Here is an 18,524-nt window from a genome sequence, read left to right as displayed (position 1 = left end):
ATATATATTTTCTGGGATTTTAATCGTATTCAATTTGAAAAAACTGGATGTCTCCCTTTAAATCAAAAGGTTTAACTATTATGTTCATTGGTGGAATTCACATTAATGGCTTAAAGATGTTGATTTCCATTATTTCGAACTTTCAATAGCTGTAATTTCATCGGAAATTTTAGGGTGACTCTTGCTTTATGTTAGATCTAAAGTAATATAAATGATAAAAGTATGAATTTTTGAATATAAGAGAGGAGCGAAAATTTTACCGCTCACAAAAAGAGCGCAAAGAGAGGAGCGAAAATTTTACCGCTCAAAAAAAGAGCGCAAAGAGAGGAGCGAAAATTATACCGCTCAAAAAAAGAGCGGAAACAGAGGAGCGAAAATTTTACCGCTCAAAAAAAGAGCGCAAAGAGAGGAGCGAAAATTATACCGCTCAAAAAAAGAGCGGAAAGAGAGGAGCGAAAATTTTACCGCTCAAAAAGACGTGAGCGTGAGCGGCTCTTTGACGAAAATGCCCAACTCACTGGTTGGTTATTAATTAATCTTCAAAGATTTGATTTTTTCACCTCACAGTGATCGCAGCGCCTTCTTCTGAAACTTTGGAGAACGTGAAATTGGGTCATCCAAGCCCCATCTGTAACCGTGGCAGCTCGGCAACCGCGTGATGCAGTTCCTGAAAACCGCGCGCGCCTCAGTATTATTCTGAGCAAGTTTCTTTTTGCGTCTTCCGCTGGGTGGCTCTGCGGGTAGGGTTCCCAGAGTAATCCCATTTAAATAAAACGGCTTGGTGATAGCTATTTTTGAACAATTAAACGTACTTGGTAGTTTAATTTAAGCGTTTTTCGTCCTAATTAGGGCCTCGGTCAACTTTAAAACGAAAAAGCCCCGATATTTTTAAAAGCTTTAATAATCAACTGGTTCTGTAATGCGTCATTATCTTGTCAAAATAAGAGAATTTAATTGGAAAGCGTTTTAAATTTCGCTAAGCCTTGGAATAAAAAAAATAAAGCGTGCGGGAGGAGATTGAATAGGCGCTTAAATAAAACATCTTCCCAGAAATTGCCAAGAAGTAATATTTCCGACAGCCAGGACTCATAAGTTACTATTTATATAGTGCTTGTTGAAATATTAGAAAGCTGGAAACCTTTCTCGAACAAGACATCGGTTTTTTGCTAAGCCTTAACATGCCAAAAAAGTTACCTGGTTAAAAGGAAACACTTGGTGCATACCGTACTGCAAAAGTAATACTTTTAGTTCTAAAGGAATTAGTTTTCATCTTTTTTCGGAAGGTAATTTTATACGAAATGAATAACTCTGCCTCCATGAGAAGCCTTAAAATTGCCCGGTATTATAAAAATATTCCGTATAATTTTAATTATTTATACCATAAGAGGATGATAATAATAATATTATTATCTTCTTATACTTAGTTTTAGTAACATTAGATATTTTACCTTATAATATATTATCGAAAATTAACATTAGTACGTTCCTTATACACGTGAGCCGACGCGTTTCTTATCTGACGCAAAATTCTCATGAGGGCAAAAACGCGTCTCCAATAGTCCTTTTTATAAAATAACGTGGCATTCTTGTTGAAATGTTGCTCTTACGTCACAGTCTCTTACTTTGACAAGCCTACGAGCGCGCGCTACAGTCGCGAGGAATATAGCTTTTTCTAGAGCGCGTGCAAATCGCTCGTGCGAGGAATACACAAATAAAGCTGGGTCTTGTGACGTAAGAGCAACATTTTAACAAGTTGGGCAAGACCACTTTTTATTTTATAAAATCAACTATTGGCTTAAATCTGACTTTTTGGCTAGCCATTCTAACCGTTTAACCTTGGAGGAATAAAACAAGTATACAGGAGTTGCGGAGAGCTGCGAAATCGGTTTCGTTAGGGACCGAGAACTCGCGCGAGACGGAGGGGTTCAAACGCGACTAGCGCCAACTGCATTCGGAATTTTGAAACTATTCTCATTTTAAAGCATTGTTTTCGCATCGTCTGGTTTGTTTTATTCCTCCAAGCAAATACGAGTCATTTTGGAAAAAGGCGCAAAGAATTTAGAAATGTTTCAAAACAAACCAGACGACGCGAAAACAATGATATAATATGATAATAGTTGCAAAATAGCGTATGCAGTTGGCGCTAGTCGCGTTTGAACCCCTCCGTCTCGCGCGAGTTCACGTTCACTGACGAAATCGATTTCCCAGCTCTCCGCAACTCCTGTATAGTTGTTTTATTCCTCCAAGGTTTAACCAACCGACCGGAAATAGTTCCTTCCCAGATGAATTTGGAGAAGGGAGTAAAAACCGAGTATCTTTTATTATAGTTGCTAACGGATGACGTCATGATGTAATAAGAAAATAATCACGTGTCATACTTATGGTTTTATATTACTTATGGCTAGACTGAGGCGCCGGCGAATCTCGTTCACAATCCAGATAGACCGCGAACGCGTTTATTCAAACAACGGACTTCTTTATGATTTACGATAATAAAGTTCCTCTCGGCCTGGCCCAAGGATTTCCCTATACGCGATACCGAGAATGCTCAACTATAAAAGTCGAAGACGTTACGAATTTTCGCGGGATTGCCGGTTTGTAATATCTATCTAGAATCTGAAAATGTATTCTTGCGCAATTAATTTTCGCGGCTTTGAACCCATCCCAAGAAGGAATGCGCCGTATCATTTACCGCGCTTGACCTTTTTGGCGCCCCCATGCGGGTAGAACCATCAACACCCACGCGCGCTCCTATCGGCGCGTGCCGGTGGTATTTTTCTCAAATCACGAGGCGGGTTAGAAAGTTTCCCCCGAGATTATTTTTCCTCAAACGGGGCCGGGGGGAGGGCAGCGGTGTGGCGGCGAAGTTACGGTAGAACGCTCGTGGCGCCCCCTACGAACGGCGTAGATTAAAAGACATGTATAAAAAACGTTTCTATCCAGTTTCCCTTTAATCAGGCAACCGAAAAAGTTCATTGAAGTTCAAAAATGAGTTTTATAGCTTTTTGTCTGGGTTTTTCTCGGCTGCCTTCTGAATAAGTTTACATATTATATATTATACATATTTTTTTTCATTTAGTTATCGAATGCGTAACGCCCATTTTTTCGGTGTCGTGGGTGATCACCCTCTTTAGCTATCTAGTTTAAATTACCGACTACTCCCACTTTTTTTAATAATTTACTTTTTCGAAGACGGAAAATCTTTCATTCCAAGGTGAAGACTCCCAAATTATCGTTATACGCTTCCGCAACGATCCGAGCGCCCCCTTCGGCGCGAACTAACGCCAAAACATACTAAATAGGTCTGTGGAAAAAAAATATTTTTATTGCATATATATATATATATATTTTGTTTTATATATAAATTCTATCTGAAGAATATTATTGGAATTTCATTAAAAAAAAGAGACTTTTTAGAAGCGAGCGGCGAAATAATTCTTTGGTCTTTTCTATAGGCCCATTTGAAATGGAGGTTTAAATTCTTAATAGTTTTTTAATTTTTTTTTCTTCGCAATAAATCGGCGCTTTCTTTAAAATAAAATCCAGGTGGAACCAGGGGTTAACTTCGTGTCCGTTTTCCGCACGAGATTCCTAAAGGCGGCGCACGAGCTGTCATGGTGGAAAAGTTGCGTTGCATTGTTGCCGCTTAAGAATGTCACGAAGAGGGTCGGCACTGATTTCGCGGGTTAATGTTCGCGGCGGGGGGTACAGTCACGCTCGTCAGGAGCTAATGGCGATTCACTCAATCATCACTTTTCCTTACGACGAATCTTCGCTCGTAAGCGTCCGCGTGGTCGACGTTAGACTAAAGTGTCCAAAGTACTTTCTTCGGAGTCGGGACTGTTGGCCGACGAGCCAGGGTTTCGGTGCTGGTATTTTCTTCGCCTCCATAACCTCCAGGAACCCTGTCCGTGACCCTGTTGCTTCGGACTTCTCTGAATACCTGCGAAGGTCCAATTACATTGATTAACATTTATTTTAATTCGAAGGGTGTTTTTGGCCTCAAAGTAACAAACGCAAATTATTATTTATAGAAATCTAGGCACAACGTTGGTTTTAACCATAGAAAATACGCGGTAAATACTAGGACCAGTATCCTAGGCCATGGTTTTAATGGTTTGAGTCTATTTGATCGATTCCCAAATGATCGAACGGGTCCCATTTGATCGAAATTCCATTTGATCGAATGGCATTTGATCGAACGAAATTTGATCGAAAGCTACTGTAGGGTAAAACTACTAGTTTTTGGGAGTAAATCGAAAAGGCAACGGTGCATGCGCGCGTACATCAACCTAACCTAACCTAACCTAACCTGACCCTATTTATATATATCAAAAACAACGGGCCGTTATCGTCGATGTCATAAAAAATTCCATCATATAGTGTATAAAGTAAAAATCTCTTCATCTTTGTATACAGATAAAGCAATGAATTATTCCATCATTATTCCTTCTGCACTTAAGCAATGAATTATTCCATCATTATTCCTTCTGCACTTCATATTGACATTCGGTAAAATAAAAACATACCAACTGGTACTATAAATACTTTTGAATTCGATCATTTGAAGGTTCGATCTTATGAAACAAATGACAAATGGGATTCGATCAAATGGAATTTCGATCAATTGCAACGTATAATGATCGACTGTCGATCACATATTTTTCGATCAAATGGACCAACACCGTTTTAATATCAGTCACTGACGCGTTCGGCGGCACAGAATGAATAGAGTTTCCACACCTTACATCAAACATGAATAATATAAGTTTTTACACACAATCCCTGGGGGATTTGTGTGTACTAGTTTCACGTACTGTGTCCGGCGCCGCCGGCTGTTGCGTGATTTCTCACGATGCGTTAGAGGTACAAAGACTTATGATACGCCAATCGATTGGAAATATCATGCCCTCGACGGCATTGTTAACATTTGTGAGATTGGGGCCGCGGAAGTGGTGTATTTGCCTATTTTAGTTCGAATTTAAATGTACATAATTTTTTTGTAAATTAAAGGCCTATGATTTCTTCTGCCAGTTTTCCCTTAAAGTTTTCTTCCCGCCGCGCAAATATCCTGGTGGTAGGCCAACGTGTTCCGCAGTTGGCCTACCACCAGGATATTTGCACGGCGGGAAGAAAACATAAAGGAAAACTGGCAGAAGAAATCCTAGACCTTTAAGGCCAACTTGGTTGAATATTATATTTTTAGTTAGTACTGATCATTTCTGAACTAGGTTTTCTGTTGCATTAAGAAATTTTAATTGTAAGTGATATTTCGGGCCAATTCGCGGGACCCTACGCACTATTGTCCTATTTGAATTTCGTGCCAATTGATACAGGCGCCAAATAACGTGTTGGTGTTTCGCTACCTTATTTCCAAAACAAGTAACTCGAAAACTTCGTTTTGTATAAAAAATAATTTAAATTAACTTGTTTGCGTTTCGCTAACATAATTACAAAACCAGGTAACTCTAAAAATTCTTTTTTCGATAAAATTCCTCTTGGGTTTGTTACAAGATGATTGTAAATTTGTTCAAATTTAAATTTAATATTTAAAATATAGTTAATTCATCGGGGGGGGAGGGATTGTGTGAACTTAAATGTCCGTGACAACTGGTTAATAAAAGATTTAACTGTCAATTCAGTGAGAGCCGTATTAATATAACGTTCTATATTCCCAAGGGGGATTAAGGTAAGTTTAGGCCATGGTAACTTACCATCTGTGAGATTGTAGAGACTATGTACGCTATGGAACTCGAGTCCTCTTTTGATTTGCAGCAGTCTTTCGTGTTCGGCGTTGGCCGCCGCTTCTTCGGCTTGTAGGCGCTGGTAGCACGCGCCCTTCTCGTTCAAGAGTCTCTGGCACTCGCCGTCCGTTTGTCCATTGTGCTCCAAAGTAGCGGCCTGCATGCCGCTCACTCGCCGTAGTCTGTCCAATTCCGAACGCGTCCGCTGAAGAATCTCTTCCACTTCCTCCGCGTTGGCCCGCGCCGTCGCCGAGTCCGGGTTGCTATTCAAAGACGCGGTTTGTACCCTGATCCGCTCGGACAAGTCCCGGATTCTGGCCCGTTCCTGTTCCAAGCGTCTCCGGATTTCGGCCAGTCTCGAATAAAGTACCCAGTCGGGTTCCTTTTCGGATTCGATGAAGTTCGCCTCGTCGTCTTCGCCCAGGTATACCTCTTGAACGTAGTCTACTCCCATCCGAGCCACCCGCGTCAGGTGAACCTAAAAGGCGACGCAACGAGGTTACCACCGTCAACGTTCGTCTCGGGATTAGTAGCGAGAATACCTGAGTTTCGTGAGCTTCGATAGCCGCGTCGGTGCGTTGAATGTGACGTCTTTGGGCTTTGAGCGTTTCCTGTTGAGCGCTGACTAATCGTCTCAGCTGGTCCAAGGCGGTAGAATTATGATTGGCTGATGGATAATAGGGCTTCCGGTCGTTGCCGCCGCCCGAACTAATGCTGCCACGCCGAACGACATTTCGACCCGGTTTGGGTACGACCACCGTCGGAGTCGACTTGGAAGATTTGGATTTCTTGTGCAGTAGCAGCGGCAAAGACAGCTTGGACGTTTTGGAGCGCTGCCGAGGGAATCCGCTACCTTTTGGTTAAGAGGATCACAGTCAAGATCAATTGGATTAGCGCTTAAAGGATTTAGACCTTTGGAGTTGCTGGCGGAGTGTTGGCCGTTGGGCGTCTTCTTCAGCGTGAGTTTGACGTGCTTTTGCTCCTCGCCCCAGCGCTGCCAGAGCTTCAAGATACGCGCTTCCGCCTCTAAGGGTCTTTCTACCCTTCTCCACCGTTCTACTATGACGTATTTCCTGTAGACGTTTTGCCCTGAAAAGAACGCTACGTTAATCGCGCTAGTTCGTAAAATTATAAGTCTATAATATTATTCCGTAAGTTTGTAACTTTGGGGAATATTTTACTGACAAGGAGACTACCCGAGGTGGTTATCACCGATTTTGTTGAAACTCGGTGGTTAGGTAGACTTTATGGTATGAAAATTCCCAAAGGGAAAAGTTGCAATGGGCTTTAGTTTTCCTATGGCAACCGAAAAAGTTTTTGATCTCTCCATTAAAAAATGCATGGGATTTTTTCGGTTACCCAAATTTTGTTAAAATGTAAGCAAAATTGATCAATTTTACCCAAAATAGGTCAAATTCATCTTTATGGGTAAGTTTAGAAAATTTCAATTTTTCAAATTTTTTAAGTAAGTGAAACCGAGAAAATCCCATGCTTTTTTAAATGGAGATTTTTTGTTTTAAGAGATCAAAAACATTTTCGGTTGCCATGGGAAAACTAAAGCCCATTGCAACTTTTCCATTTGGCGATTTTCATACTACCATAAGGTCTACCTAACCCCCAAGTTTCAACAAAATCGGTGATAACCACCTCGGGTAGTCTCCTTGTGAGAGCTAGTAGCGAAGTGACGTCATCACAAGAAGTAAATATCCCCCTAGCGAGGCGCTGTCAAAGGCTTCGTGCGCGCGGGAGCAAGCGGACGCAAAACGGCGAGGAAGCCCGTAATGCAGTCTTTATATTCGTTGGTCTGTCTCGCGAATAGCTGTCAGTAAAACTTTTGCGTGTGAAGAATAGGAAGTGCCACACTTATGGTAAATTGAATGGCGCTCTTTACCAGTATCCGCTGGTTCTTTCTTCTTGTTGTCGGCGATCTCCAGAGAGTCGACCAAGGCCCGGATGACTTCGACGCAAGTGGTGTGTTTGTCGACTCCCGTGACTCGGTGCTGTTCCCCACTTATCCAGACGGGCAATTCCGTGGCGCCCGCCGTGGTCATGCCGTTCTACGCAAAACTGGGACTGCCGAGGCATCTGAAACGGAAAGAACAACAATCGTTTATCACCTCGACCATTCGTAATCTACGAAAATTCTTTCCTACGATATCTACAACTCCGAACAGCGAGACTCATATTTAAGTTTATTTGCTCCGTTACGTGGTGTCTTCATTCGAAAATGAAACGAGAAGCGGCGACATTCAAAAGGAAAAATAAACGCGTCGCCTGAAGCGCCATGGCATTAACCCCGCGTCGCTAACGGGGATTCGAGTTGACCAAGATATTTTATTCTTCGTCAAGTTCAAAAACAATACGGTTAATTCCCCGAAAGATTTATCGGATAAAGGGGGGAAATCTTCTTCTCTTTATTTCTATATAAAATGAGCGCGCTGGTAAATGAAGCGAATCTTTTTTGCGTCTCGACAATGTTTCTTTCGGCGTGGCCTCCTTTTATCAAGTCGCGCGCGAAGAGAGAGACTAAGCTTCCTAAAACCAGGAAGGCGCTCTTCCCTAATTAAAAACTCCTTCGGGCCTAATCCTATAAACCGCCATTCCGCCAGAGAAACCCCCCCCCTCTTCGCCTTAATAGCCCCCGCACCACCTCCGGCATCGAAACCAAAAAAAAATAAAAAATTATCTCTAGAAGGGCATCCCTTGTATATAACTTTTTTCGGGGGCGAAGTAGTCGTTTTTCTTTCGGGGAGTCGAGCTCAATGTTTGGATGAACGGGGCTTCGGGGAATTCATTAACACTGGGCTAATTAAAATCGAAGAGAGTGCCCCTTGGCGTTTCAATCAACGTCGGAGTTGATTTCTACGTGATTATCCCCTACTAATCGGATTTTCATGTTCTCGCCTAGTTTTCTAGTACTTTTCTATAGTACTTATATTATGTATAATATATATATTATGTATATTATAAATATTTATATATATTTATTATAGCAAATATATATAATATAATATTTTTGATCATATAAATTTAGGATTTAGCAAATATATACTTATTTATTTAAATTTATATTTTAATAAATTTAGGATTTAACAAGTATATACTTATTTACTTTACTTTTTAACATATAAATTTAGGATTTAGCAAATATATACTTATTTATTTAATTTTTTAACATATACATTTAGGATTTAGCAAATATATACTTATTTATTTAATTTTTTTTATCATGTTCATTTATGATTTAACAAATATATACTTATTTATTTAATTTTTTTATTATATTTAAAATTATAAGCGATATATTAGTATTTTCAGTTTACAAAGAGCCACCTAGCGGCCAACACGAAAAACTCATAAACTGCTGGATTATCGTCTGCTAAGCGGGCAATAAATCAAAAAGCTAGTGTTTAACGGACGAAAATTCACCAGTTTATGAGTTTCCAAAGACTAATTGAACGCGTTTAAATTCTGGGAATATTAAGCAAACGAGTCTTTCTTAAAAAAACTTTTCACCCCGAATGGCATTAAGCCCTATCGAACCAGTACTCTAACGCGTCGAAGAGTTAATCGTTCGTAACCGAGAATGTAGTCTTTTTCCAAGGTCAAATGACGCCCGGAAATAGTCAAGGGTATAGTTGAAAAGAGGGGAATTTGTTTTCGTTTGGCATCTTTACGATTTTATCCCGAAAATTCGGTCGTAAAATTAGACATTATTGCTTCTTAGTCCACGACGAAAAAAGCCATTGGCCTTCCATAACCCTAAACTGGATGTTACATTGTCCAAGGCTGGGGACTAGGCGATTTGTCAGTGAACCAGCATTGGTTCTTGTTCTAGTCTTAATGGTGACTCGGTATCGCGTTAGTGTCTTCGAGAAACGTGGGCTTAATGGCGCTCTCGGCGGGACCAGAGGCTGCCAAAAAAAGGAAATTGTTGCTCGAGGGAGACATTATTTAAAGGCTACCGTGTTAAGTCGACTACGCTTCCTCCGGGCAATCAACGCCCCTTGCCGAGCGGAACGCGCTTACCATTGTTCTTTGGCGCCAGGGGGCACGCACCTACGGCCCATATGTCTCAGATCGCGACTGATGCTATTAGACGCAAAAATTTGCTGGGCGCGGCCATGTTGAGTTTTCGTCGTCTCGATTGTCAACCGAGCAGTGTTGCCAATGTTCGAGACTCGAAAATCCCACACTTTCCATCTAAAAACAGCCAAATAGCCATACCCTTTTCCATTCTTGAAAACTACTCGGAAAATAGGCACAAGGTTTTGAGACAAATAAATAACTTTTGTTTTTATATAGTAAATTTCCCACAAATTCCCACACCCCTATTTAGCTCCGCCCCCAACGAAAACTCTATGGAAAACATGCCAATTTTCAAAAAAATTAAAATTAACTTTATAAAATTAAATTTTATTGAAATTAGAGTGTATAAACATTTTGGTTGTTAGGCCTATGCATTGATTGATTGTAGTCTTAGGAGGCACGTATATTATTTATAAAACCCGACATTCACGAAACTACACTGCTATAGATAATTTTGGGCTTTCTATTAATAGTCAAATTAAAAAAACATAGGATAAATACCCGCAGACTTGAAAATTCCCACAAAATCAACGTTTTTGGAAAAAAAATTACTTTTTCCTAACAGAGCCAAATTGACCCCAAAAATTCCCACAATATCGGAAATTTACCACAATCTGGCAACACTGGAATTGGGTGTTGTAACGCCTCTTCGGGAATTAAATTACGCTTTGGCGTATTGTATGGGAGGGGGGCAAATAAGAGGGGTAAAAGAAAGAATGCTGAAGACTGCTTCGTTTGAATTGGGTGTTGTAACGCCTCTTCGGGAATTAAATTACGCTTTGGCATATTATCTGGCCGTAACGGCTAAAAACGTGCACGTGAAAATTCAGAGATTTATAACTCGTATTATAAATTACCGAAGATATTGTTCAACGTCCATTATTTCGTCGTAGTTACAAATACACGTATTACGTTTATTTATCCGTTAACGATCCTATAGTTATCGCTTGATTTGGTTTGGCCTCGGGAAATTTCCTAGTATCATTTTTCATAAGCTTTATTCGGGGGTTTTTTTTTTCGGTATCCCAGTTACCGTATCTAATTTAAGTAAATTTAAGTAATGTTGAAATTAAGAATATTTATGAAGAAATTACATCGACGCCACTCCTGGAACTAACAGTCTTTAAGTTCATTAAACTCTTGTGTTTTTTAAACCTTTTAAAAAATATTTACGTTCAGTTCCACCAAAAAGGTTTTTTCTACAAAAAACGCAATTAAATTTCGTGGGAACGTTGCGAGTTAAAAATCGACAGATTTCGATATCAAAAGAAAATTGTGAAAAATCAATTCATCACGCGCTGATTTTCACCCTTCGCCGAAAAATATTTTACGCCAATTAGAATAAATTTCGATTTTTGCAAAAGGCAATTTTTCCCGATAATTTGGGCATTAGTGGCTGTCCTAGTTAGAGTTGATTATTTTGGCAACGTAACTTGTTTAGGCGTTTGAAAACGGCTGTTAAATTTTAGTTCGCGCTGAATTTTCGGGGCTTTTAGAAATTCCGCATTGAGAAAGTAAATAAAAAAGAAAAGTAGGTTGTTTGTTTCGCCCTCCGCCTCGAAAAAGGGGGCCAGGAATTAAATTCATTTTTTTGAATGTATTCCTGTTTTGAAAGGAACGCGCTTCTAGGTTTGGCCCAAGGAATGAAACAGTCTATAATTTAGCCCGCCGAATTTCAGTCCAACTTTAACCCGTTATCGAAATACCACGAATTAAGGTAAAGACCCTTTCCAATAAATGTGATACAAAAATTCCCGTTAGAAATTCTATTTAATAAGCTGACCTAATACACGGTACCGATAAGACAGTATTCAATTCGTAAACTTATAGATTTGATTAGATGTTATATGAAAAGAAATTAAGTGGATTAATGAAATGAAAAATATGTTTTTGATTTCTGCCTTTAATTTGATTCGCCATATTTGAAATAAACTTTTTTCTTTAATTTGATTTGCCATATTTCAAATACACTTTTGCCTTTAATTTAATTTGCCATATTTCAAATACACTTTTGCCTTTAATTTGATTTGCCATATTTCAAATACACTTTTGCCTTTAATTTCATTTGCCATATTTCAAATAAACTTTTGCCTTTAATTTGATTTGCCATATTTGAAATAATCTTTTTTCTTTAATTTGCCATATTTCAAATACACTTTTGCATTTAATTTGATTTGCCATATTTGAAATAAACCTTTTTCTTTAATTTGATTTGCCATATTTCAAATACCCTTTTGCCTTTAATTTGATATCAATTTTTATAAGTAACACTATTTCCATTCCATACGCAATAGTTCTTTTTATAAAATAACCTTGGCCATCTTGTTGAAATGTTGCCTCCCCGCTTCAGCTGTGGATTCGTTTTCTCTCCCACTAAAGAGTTTATGAACTCATTCTTAGGCATTGGCTGAACTATTCCAGGGCAACATTACAACAAGTTGGGCAAGCGTAAAGACATTTTATAAAATCAACTATTGGAAATTTGAATAACTCTAATTTTACGTTTCTAATTTTGTAGAGGTAATGATTTTTTACAGTTTACTACCTAAATTATTTAAACTCTGAACTATCATTTGTAGTTTTAAAATTAAAGTATTTCCTGCATCAGTTAATTTCGAAAATTCGAGTTTTTAAAGCGTTCGAATAACTTAAGGAGTGTAAATTGAAAAGTATCACAGTAACGAAAAATCTTTGAAATAGAGGGGATAGGTGGGTCAAGACCCCGAATTAACTATACCCTTTTTGTTGGCAGGGCCGAATTAAGACTTTATGGGGCCCTAGGCCCAAGTTAATTTTGGTCCCCCCTTTCAATAGCGAGCTAGGCGCTTCCTCAATTTATAATTGAGAAATGGAAGGAAAATTCATTTTGCTGCCAGATTTAGTATGTCGTCAGGGGCTAGACGGCAGTCCGTCAGAGAATGTGACAATCAAACGTTTTTGGTTCATAGGGGTGGACGCATTTACTAAAATTACTCCGGAAAATATTTTGTGAAAAGCAAATGATTAAAGTTTTGTACTTTTATTTTTTTCCGATCCCTCTTGGTGCCCCTTGTAGTAGGCTTGGTACCCTAGGCCCAGGCCTATTCGGCCTATTGGTTAATCCGGCCCTGTTTGTTGGTAATAACGCGATACGGTTCAAAACTCGATAGCACTTGTTGATTTTTATCATAAAGGAGTATAAAGAATGAAGAGATAGTTTGAAGCCGTAACAAAGCGTGAATATTTGGGGTGAACAGCCCCAGTCGAAGTAGCCAAGATTAGGGCGTGTGTCTAGCGGGCCAATCTGGGAAAAGCGACTACGCGTCCATAATGGGGTGTCGATCCTTTCTCGGCTAATAAAATTGACCACCCACAACGAACCGAAACCTTTTCAACTGGAATTGTTCCCCTTACGATGTACCCTCGCTTTATCGAAGCCAAGCTAAAATCTTCAATCGTATTGGGTCAATTAAAACACGCCAATTTTCTTTATTTTTATTATTCCATAATGGAATAATATCAGCGAGCACGAATCAGGAACGGCGAAACTCGGCTCCTGATCATATTTTAAAATTCCGATCGTGCCGCGCAAGTTTTTTCTCTCTCTCTTCTCCATCTTATGGGGCAAAACTCGTATTGAAACATTTTTTGAACGAAACTTGTTTCAATCTCATATTATTATAACTTTGAGCGGAAAGATATGATATTAAATAGAAACAAAAAAAAAAGCTTTTTTAGCCGCCAGCCAATTCTGAGAACTTTGAAATGAAAAAAAATTTACACACGCTGCGCTGTTTGTATATAAGGATGTTATATTAGTTAAAAAAAACTCAATTATAAAGAGCGGAATATCTTTACTAAGAAATTGCCGGTACTTTGGCAGGACATCCAGAGATACGGAAATATGATCTTACATCGTATTCAATTAATAATTAACTTTTTTTTATTTACCTCACTTTTTCATTAGAATATCTACCTGCCGAAAACCTTTACACCGAAATTTATACGAACCCCCTACCCCCCCAAAAAAAACTACTCGTTCCATCGTGTACCGTGTTTGATTTGTTGACAAATATATATTCAATTGTGAAACTCAATAATTTAATTACAGAATAAATTCTTAATTTTTTTCAAAAACTCGATTATTTAAAAAAGTTTTTAGAAGCTCATTCGTGGAATAGCTAAACAATTTCGTGTCTTTATGGTATAAAAGAACGAATTTGTAAAGTTATTTCGAGGAGTTATTGTTTATTTGCAAATTTACACTGAAAGCGACTGAATTTATTTTCAATTTACGCGAAATATCCCGAAACATTTCCCACCACAAAACACTGCTTTATTTATTTATTTTTTTCATACCCGAATTTTTGTTATCGAAAAAAAGATTATTATTATAAAATTTCTATATTTATGTACAGCCCCATTTCGAAACTTAATGACTAATTAAATCGATTAAAAGCTGAACGAAAGAATGTTAAACAGGGCTTACCTGAAAACGAAACGGTAGTTTAGGTTCAGCGTAGTCTTAAATCCATTTTGCGTAAATATTTCGAGGTCTTCGTACTTCTATCGTGTCTGTTGAATATTCTACGAGTGACGTCGGTGCGGAGTCGTTGGCTGCGATTGGCCCGAGGCCCACCCACCTGATCATTACGTCACGCTCGAGAAATGCATTGAGAAAAATCAAGTTTTCTTCGTCGGCTTCCCCCCCCTCTTTGGCATTCCGCCCATTTTCCAATCAGACGCGTTATTTCCCGTTTTCTCTCTCAAATCCCGTTTTTAGACGCAAAAAATAATTTTTCCCACCATTGTTGGAATTATTCGTCAAATTTCACTAACTGATTTACGGTTGACCGCTGACCAACCAAAAAAAGCTATTATTAAGAATTAAGAATTAATAGTTTTCGTACGAGTGCCGAATTAAGCCTACTGAATTCCCCTATCGGATAATCTCGGAATTAAATGCCTTTGACTCGAATCGGGGGAAAAGGTGAAACTTAAGTCGACTACGCCCACTGCAGCGAGCCAGTTTCTTTGAACGCGAGCGCGCGCGTGCCTTTTACAGTCAAACAAGACGTTTGACGGTTTGACCTGCCTGTTTCGTAAAATATGAGCTCTCTCGCGTATAGACGCTAATTCCTCCCTCGCGCGTTGAGATTCTTTTAAGTAGGACGCAACCTCTGAGGGCGAAGGCTTATAAGCAAAGCCTACGATTGAGAACTTTGGAGGCACGAGACTTTAAATCTAGATTTAGCAACCGGAAAATTATGTTTTCTAAATTTAAATGGTTTTTGCAGCTCAAAATACAAATATAAAATAAAAATACAAAATGCATTTTGAAAATGTTTTTTTCTAAATGTAAAATAGTTTTTGCAGCTCAAAATAATAATACAAAATGCATTTTGAAAATGGTTTTTCAAAATGCAAAATGTTTTTACAAATGCACTCTGCATACTATTTATTAGTCACATACATTTACAATGAATTTATTGTACACGCGGAGAGCATAGATTAATTTCTAATTAATTATTATTATTATTATTTAGTAATTAATAATAATTGCGTAGAGATTGGAAAACCATCCTCGCAGCCAGCGTGGGAAATAAAGCGGTGCCACTGTAGCAACTGAACATTCGTAAAGTCACTGTTCGAATGTTCAGTTGCTTCTGAGTAAGTGAGTAGCTGAGTATCGCCATCTATGATTATTATAGCAGATGAACTTTCTCTACAAGAGCTGCGATGATGGCACCAGAGTAAAAACATTTTGAAAAAGCGTTTTGAAAATGTTTTTCCACATATCATACCCACAAAATGCAAAATAGTTTCCTAGAACTCAAAATGAAAAATATAAAATGCGAAATACTTTTTCTAAGTCAAAATGCATTTTGAACAACCCTGTCTAGTAAATTATATAAATTTTTGTTGGTGGCTCGCGATTACCCGATAGCTAATGTAATTCGAAACGGTTCTATAAAATTTCACGCTTTAGTTGTGGCGATAAAGTAAATAAGCTTCATAAGTATGACAAATTTCTAATTGAATTGGAGTATGGTTTTAACTATTTTAAAGAAGTTGGACTTTCTAAAAAGCAATTTCGAACCAAAAAGGGTCAAGGACTACGAAGAATATATTTGGCGTCTACATTTTCTGTTGTTTTCATTGTAAATTAGCTTATTCAAACCTTGGAGGAATAAAAGCCGGCTCACAGAAGTGGGAGTTTATCTATTGGTGGGCAAGGTCATTTTCGCTTGGCGCCATCTGTATACGGTAAAGATAAATAAAACATGTGAGTGGTATAAAGTCCGTGGTTTTATAAACTTTCCGTCGATTAAAATTCAACACATTTTCTACACAAATCCCTCAATTTTAAAACATACACTGAACTCTCTGAATGATAATGAAGATTCTAACAATAAACAAGACGTCCCAGCAGAAATATAAGTTTCACATCGAATGTGTTTAGCTACGTGATCAAGTTCGCCAATAACCCGGATCAAAAAACGAGTAAATAAAATAAATAATATTTAATCAGCTAGGCTAATACCCAAGGCTATGGACTGATATAACCATTACATTTATCGCCCAATTGTCCAAATTTATATTGCATCCGCGAGAACTTTTCATTTCCTGGCTATTTAGATAATTTTTTAATGCCACTAAATATAAAAAATGTATTTAAAAACAACGTGCAGAAATTTACATGAAGAACAATAGACCCTTCTATAAAATAATTGGCAAAGACTTAAAAGCTATTGCTGTAGGACTGGCAACATTCATTATTCTTTGGTTTGAAGAATTTGGCTTATGTTCCGTCCTTATTCGGGTTATACCATAAGGTCCCCATTATTATTATTATTATTATTGATGAAGGGGTGAAGGGCTTTGGAAATGCCCGTTCGCGCACGTCGACCAGAGGTCCATTGTGCAAAACCCGAACCTTAAGACTTAAAAAGTCCAATATCCGACACAAAACGGAGAATCCTCTTGGCCGGCATATTATAGAAATCAGAAGTTTCCAGTTGATGCATACCAAGATGCTCGAATCTTTGGGCCGCGTAGTAATCGCACCTACAAAGCACATGAGAGGCGGTTTCCTCCTCAGCCTGACATGCCCTACAGATTGGATCATCACTGATTCCAATCAGGTGAAGATGTCTGTTAAGGAGACAGTGACCTGTTAGTAGGCCAATGACCAACCTGATATTAGATTTGGAAAGCGAGAGCAGCTCCTTAGCTCTCTGCCTAGAGGGGCCCGAGATAAACTCTTTAGCCTGCCTTTGGCCATCCATCTCAAGCCAAAGCTTGAGTTGACGGTCAGTCATGGAGTTAGAGATAAGGCCGCGAACTATGCTAGAGGGGATAGGAACGGCAGGTTCAGGACCAAAGAACCCAGCCTCTGCCCCCTTCTTGGCTAAGACATCGGCCCTCTCATTACCATAGTACCCCCGATGGCCAGGAACCCAATAGAGCTGAACTTTATTATTGGTGCCTAGCTCCGAGAGGAGGTTCAAACAGCTGTAAACCAGTTTTGAAGAGACCTGAAACTGGTTGAGAGCCTTGAGGGCTGCTTGACTATCCGAATAAATTTGGATAACCTTGCCATGAAGCTTCTTCTTAAGACAAAAATCAACACAGAAGCAGATAGCGGCAATTTCCGCCTGGAAAACACTAGCATAGACACCAAGGCTTTCAAAGAAGCCGAGATTGCTAGTAAGGCAATACATCCCCGAACCTGAGCCAGAGCGGGTCTTAGACCCATCGGTAAACCAGACGATTTCTCCTCTGGCCCCGAGGGTACTATGATTGGCCCACTCTGTACGGCTCGGAAAATAAGTATTGAAGGACTTACTAAAATGCAGCTTCGTAGTCATCAAATCAGAACCCATGAGATATACAGGTAACTGACATGAAATTTCCCGAAAGATCTTGGTGTGGCTATTATCCCAAGTATTCGCCTTCCACCAACCATTCTGGTTGAGCCTATAGGCTCCCATAGCAGCAGCTTCCTCTATAAAAAGATGAAGAGGAAGAATGTTCAGGAGAATTTCTAGAGAAGCACTTGGGGCTGTTCTCATAGCTCCTGTGATGCTGACACAAGCCAGCCTTTGTAGGGTGCGCAGATCGCTCTGCACAGTCTTAATTCGGACTCTTGGCCACCAGACCACTGCAGCATAAGAGAGCAGTGGTCTGATGATCATGGTGTACAGCCAGAAGGCCACTTTAGGGCTAAGCCCCCATGACCTGCTAACTGCACTCCTAGTCCTCCAAAGTAACATCTTGGCCTTCTTAACTACACAGTCAAGGTGAAGCTTCCACGTTAGTTTGTTGTCAAGAATAACACCAAGGTACTTCACCTCCGTGCTTTCCCTCAAAATAGTCCCAAATAAGGAGATATCATTAAAAGAGTTTTGCAGCCTTTTACGAGTAAAAGGAACAAGTACCGTTTTACTAGGATTAACCGTAAGACCAACTTCCCTGCACCATTTTTCCACTGATGCAAGAGCCCTTCTCACTAAATCGCTAGTAGTGTTGGGGAATTTTCCCGTAAAGATGATGGCGATATCGTCGGCATAGCCGAAGCAGCGGCACCCATCCCTGTCTAGCCTCACCAAAAGCTCATCCACAACCAGGCACCACAGCAGAGGTGATAGAACACCACCTTGCGGGCAACCACGGCTGGTGGAGATCATAAGGGATTCACCGAGCAGGGAG

At 39.3% G+C, this 18,524-nt stretch overlaps 2 protein-coding genes across 2 annotated transcripts; both read right to left on the bottom strand.

The window, feature by feature from the left end:
- Positions 1-3,377: 3,377 nt before the first annotated feature.
- Positions 3,378-14,465, bottom strand: LOC149948126 (ras association domain-containing protein 10-like). The gene is made up of 6 exons (XM_090171928.1): positions 14,302-14,465; positions 7,636-7,829; positions 6,657-6,833; positions 6,287-6,597; positions 5,715-6,222; positions 3,378-3,943 (listed from the first exon to the last, which is right to left on the bottom strand). Exons 2-6 carry the CDS (start codon positions 7,793-7,795, stop codon positions 3,801-3,803), a joined length of 1,299 nt encoding a protein of 432 aa, XP_090028054.1. The 5' UTR covers positions 7,796-7,829; positions 14,302-14,465; the 3' UTR covers positions 3,378-3,800.
- A 2,217-nt stretch (positions 14,466-16,682) lies between these two features.
- LOC149948125 (uncharacterized) lies at positions 16,683-18,103 on the bottom strand. The gene is made up of 2 exons (XM_090172983.1): positions 17,662-18,103; positions 16,683-16,967 (listed from the first exon to the last, which is right to left on the bottom strand). Exons 1-2 carry the CDS (start codon positions 18,086-18,088, stop codon positions 16,954-16,956), a joined length of 441 nt encoding a protein of 146 aa, XP_090029109.1. The 5' UTR covers positions 18,089-18,103; the 3' UTR covers positions 16,683-16,953.
- Between the last annotated feature and the right edge of the window lie 421 nt (positions 18,104-18,524).

This window comes from Leiobunum rupestre, chromosome 4 (assembly GCF_980474605.1).
Source record: "Leiobunum rupestre chromosome 4, qqLeiRupe1.1.hap1, whole genome shotgun sequence".
In the NCBI taxonomy this organism is placed as follows: Eukaryota; Metazoa; Arthropoda; class Arachnida; order Opiliones; family Sclerosomatidae; genus Leiobunum; species Leiobunum rupestre.
Note: the sequence above shows the minus strand (reverse complement) of the source record. Positions and strands in the feature narration are given on the sequence as shown.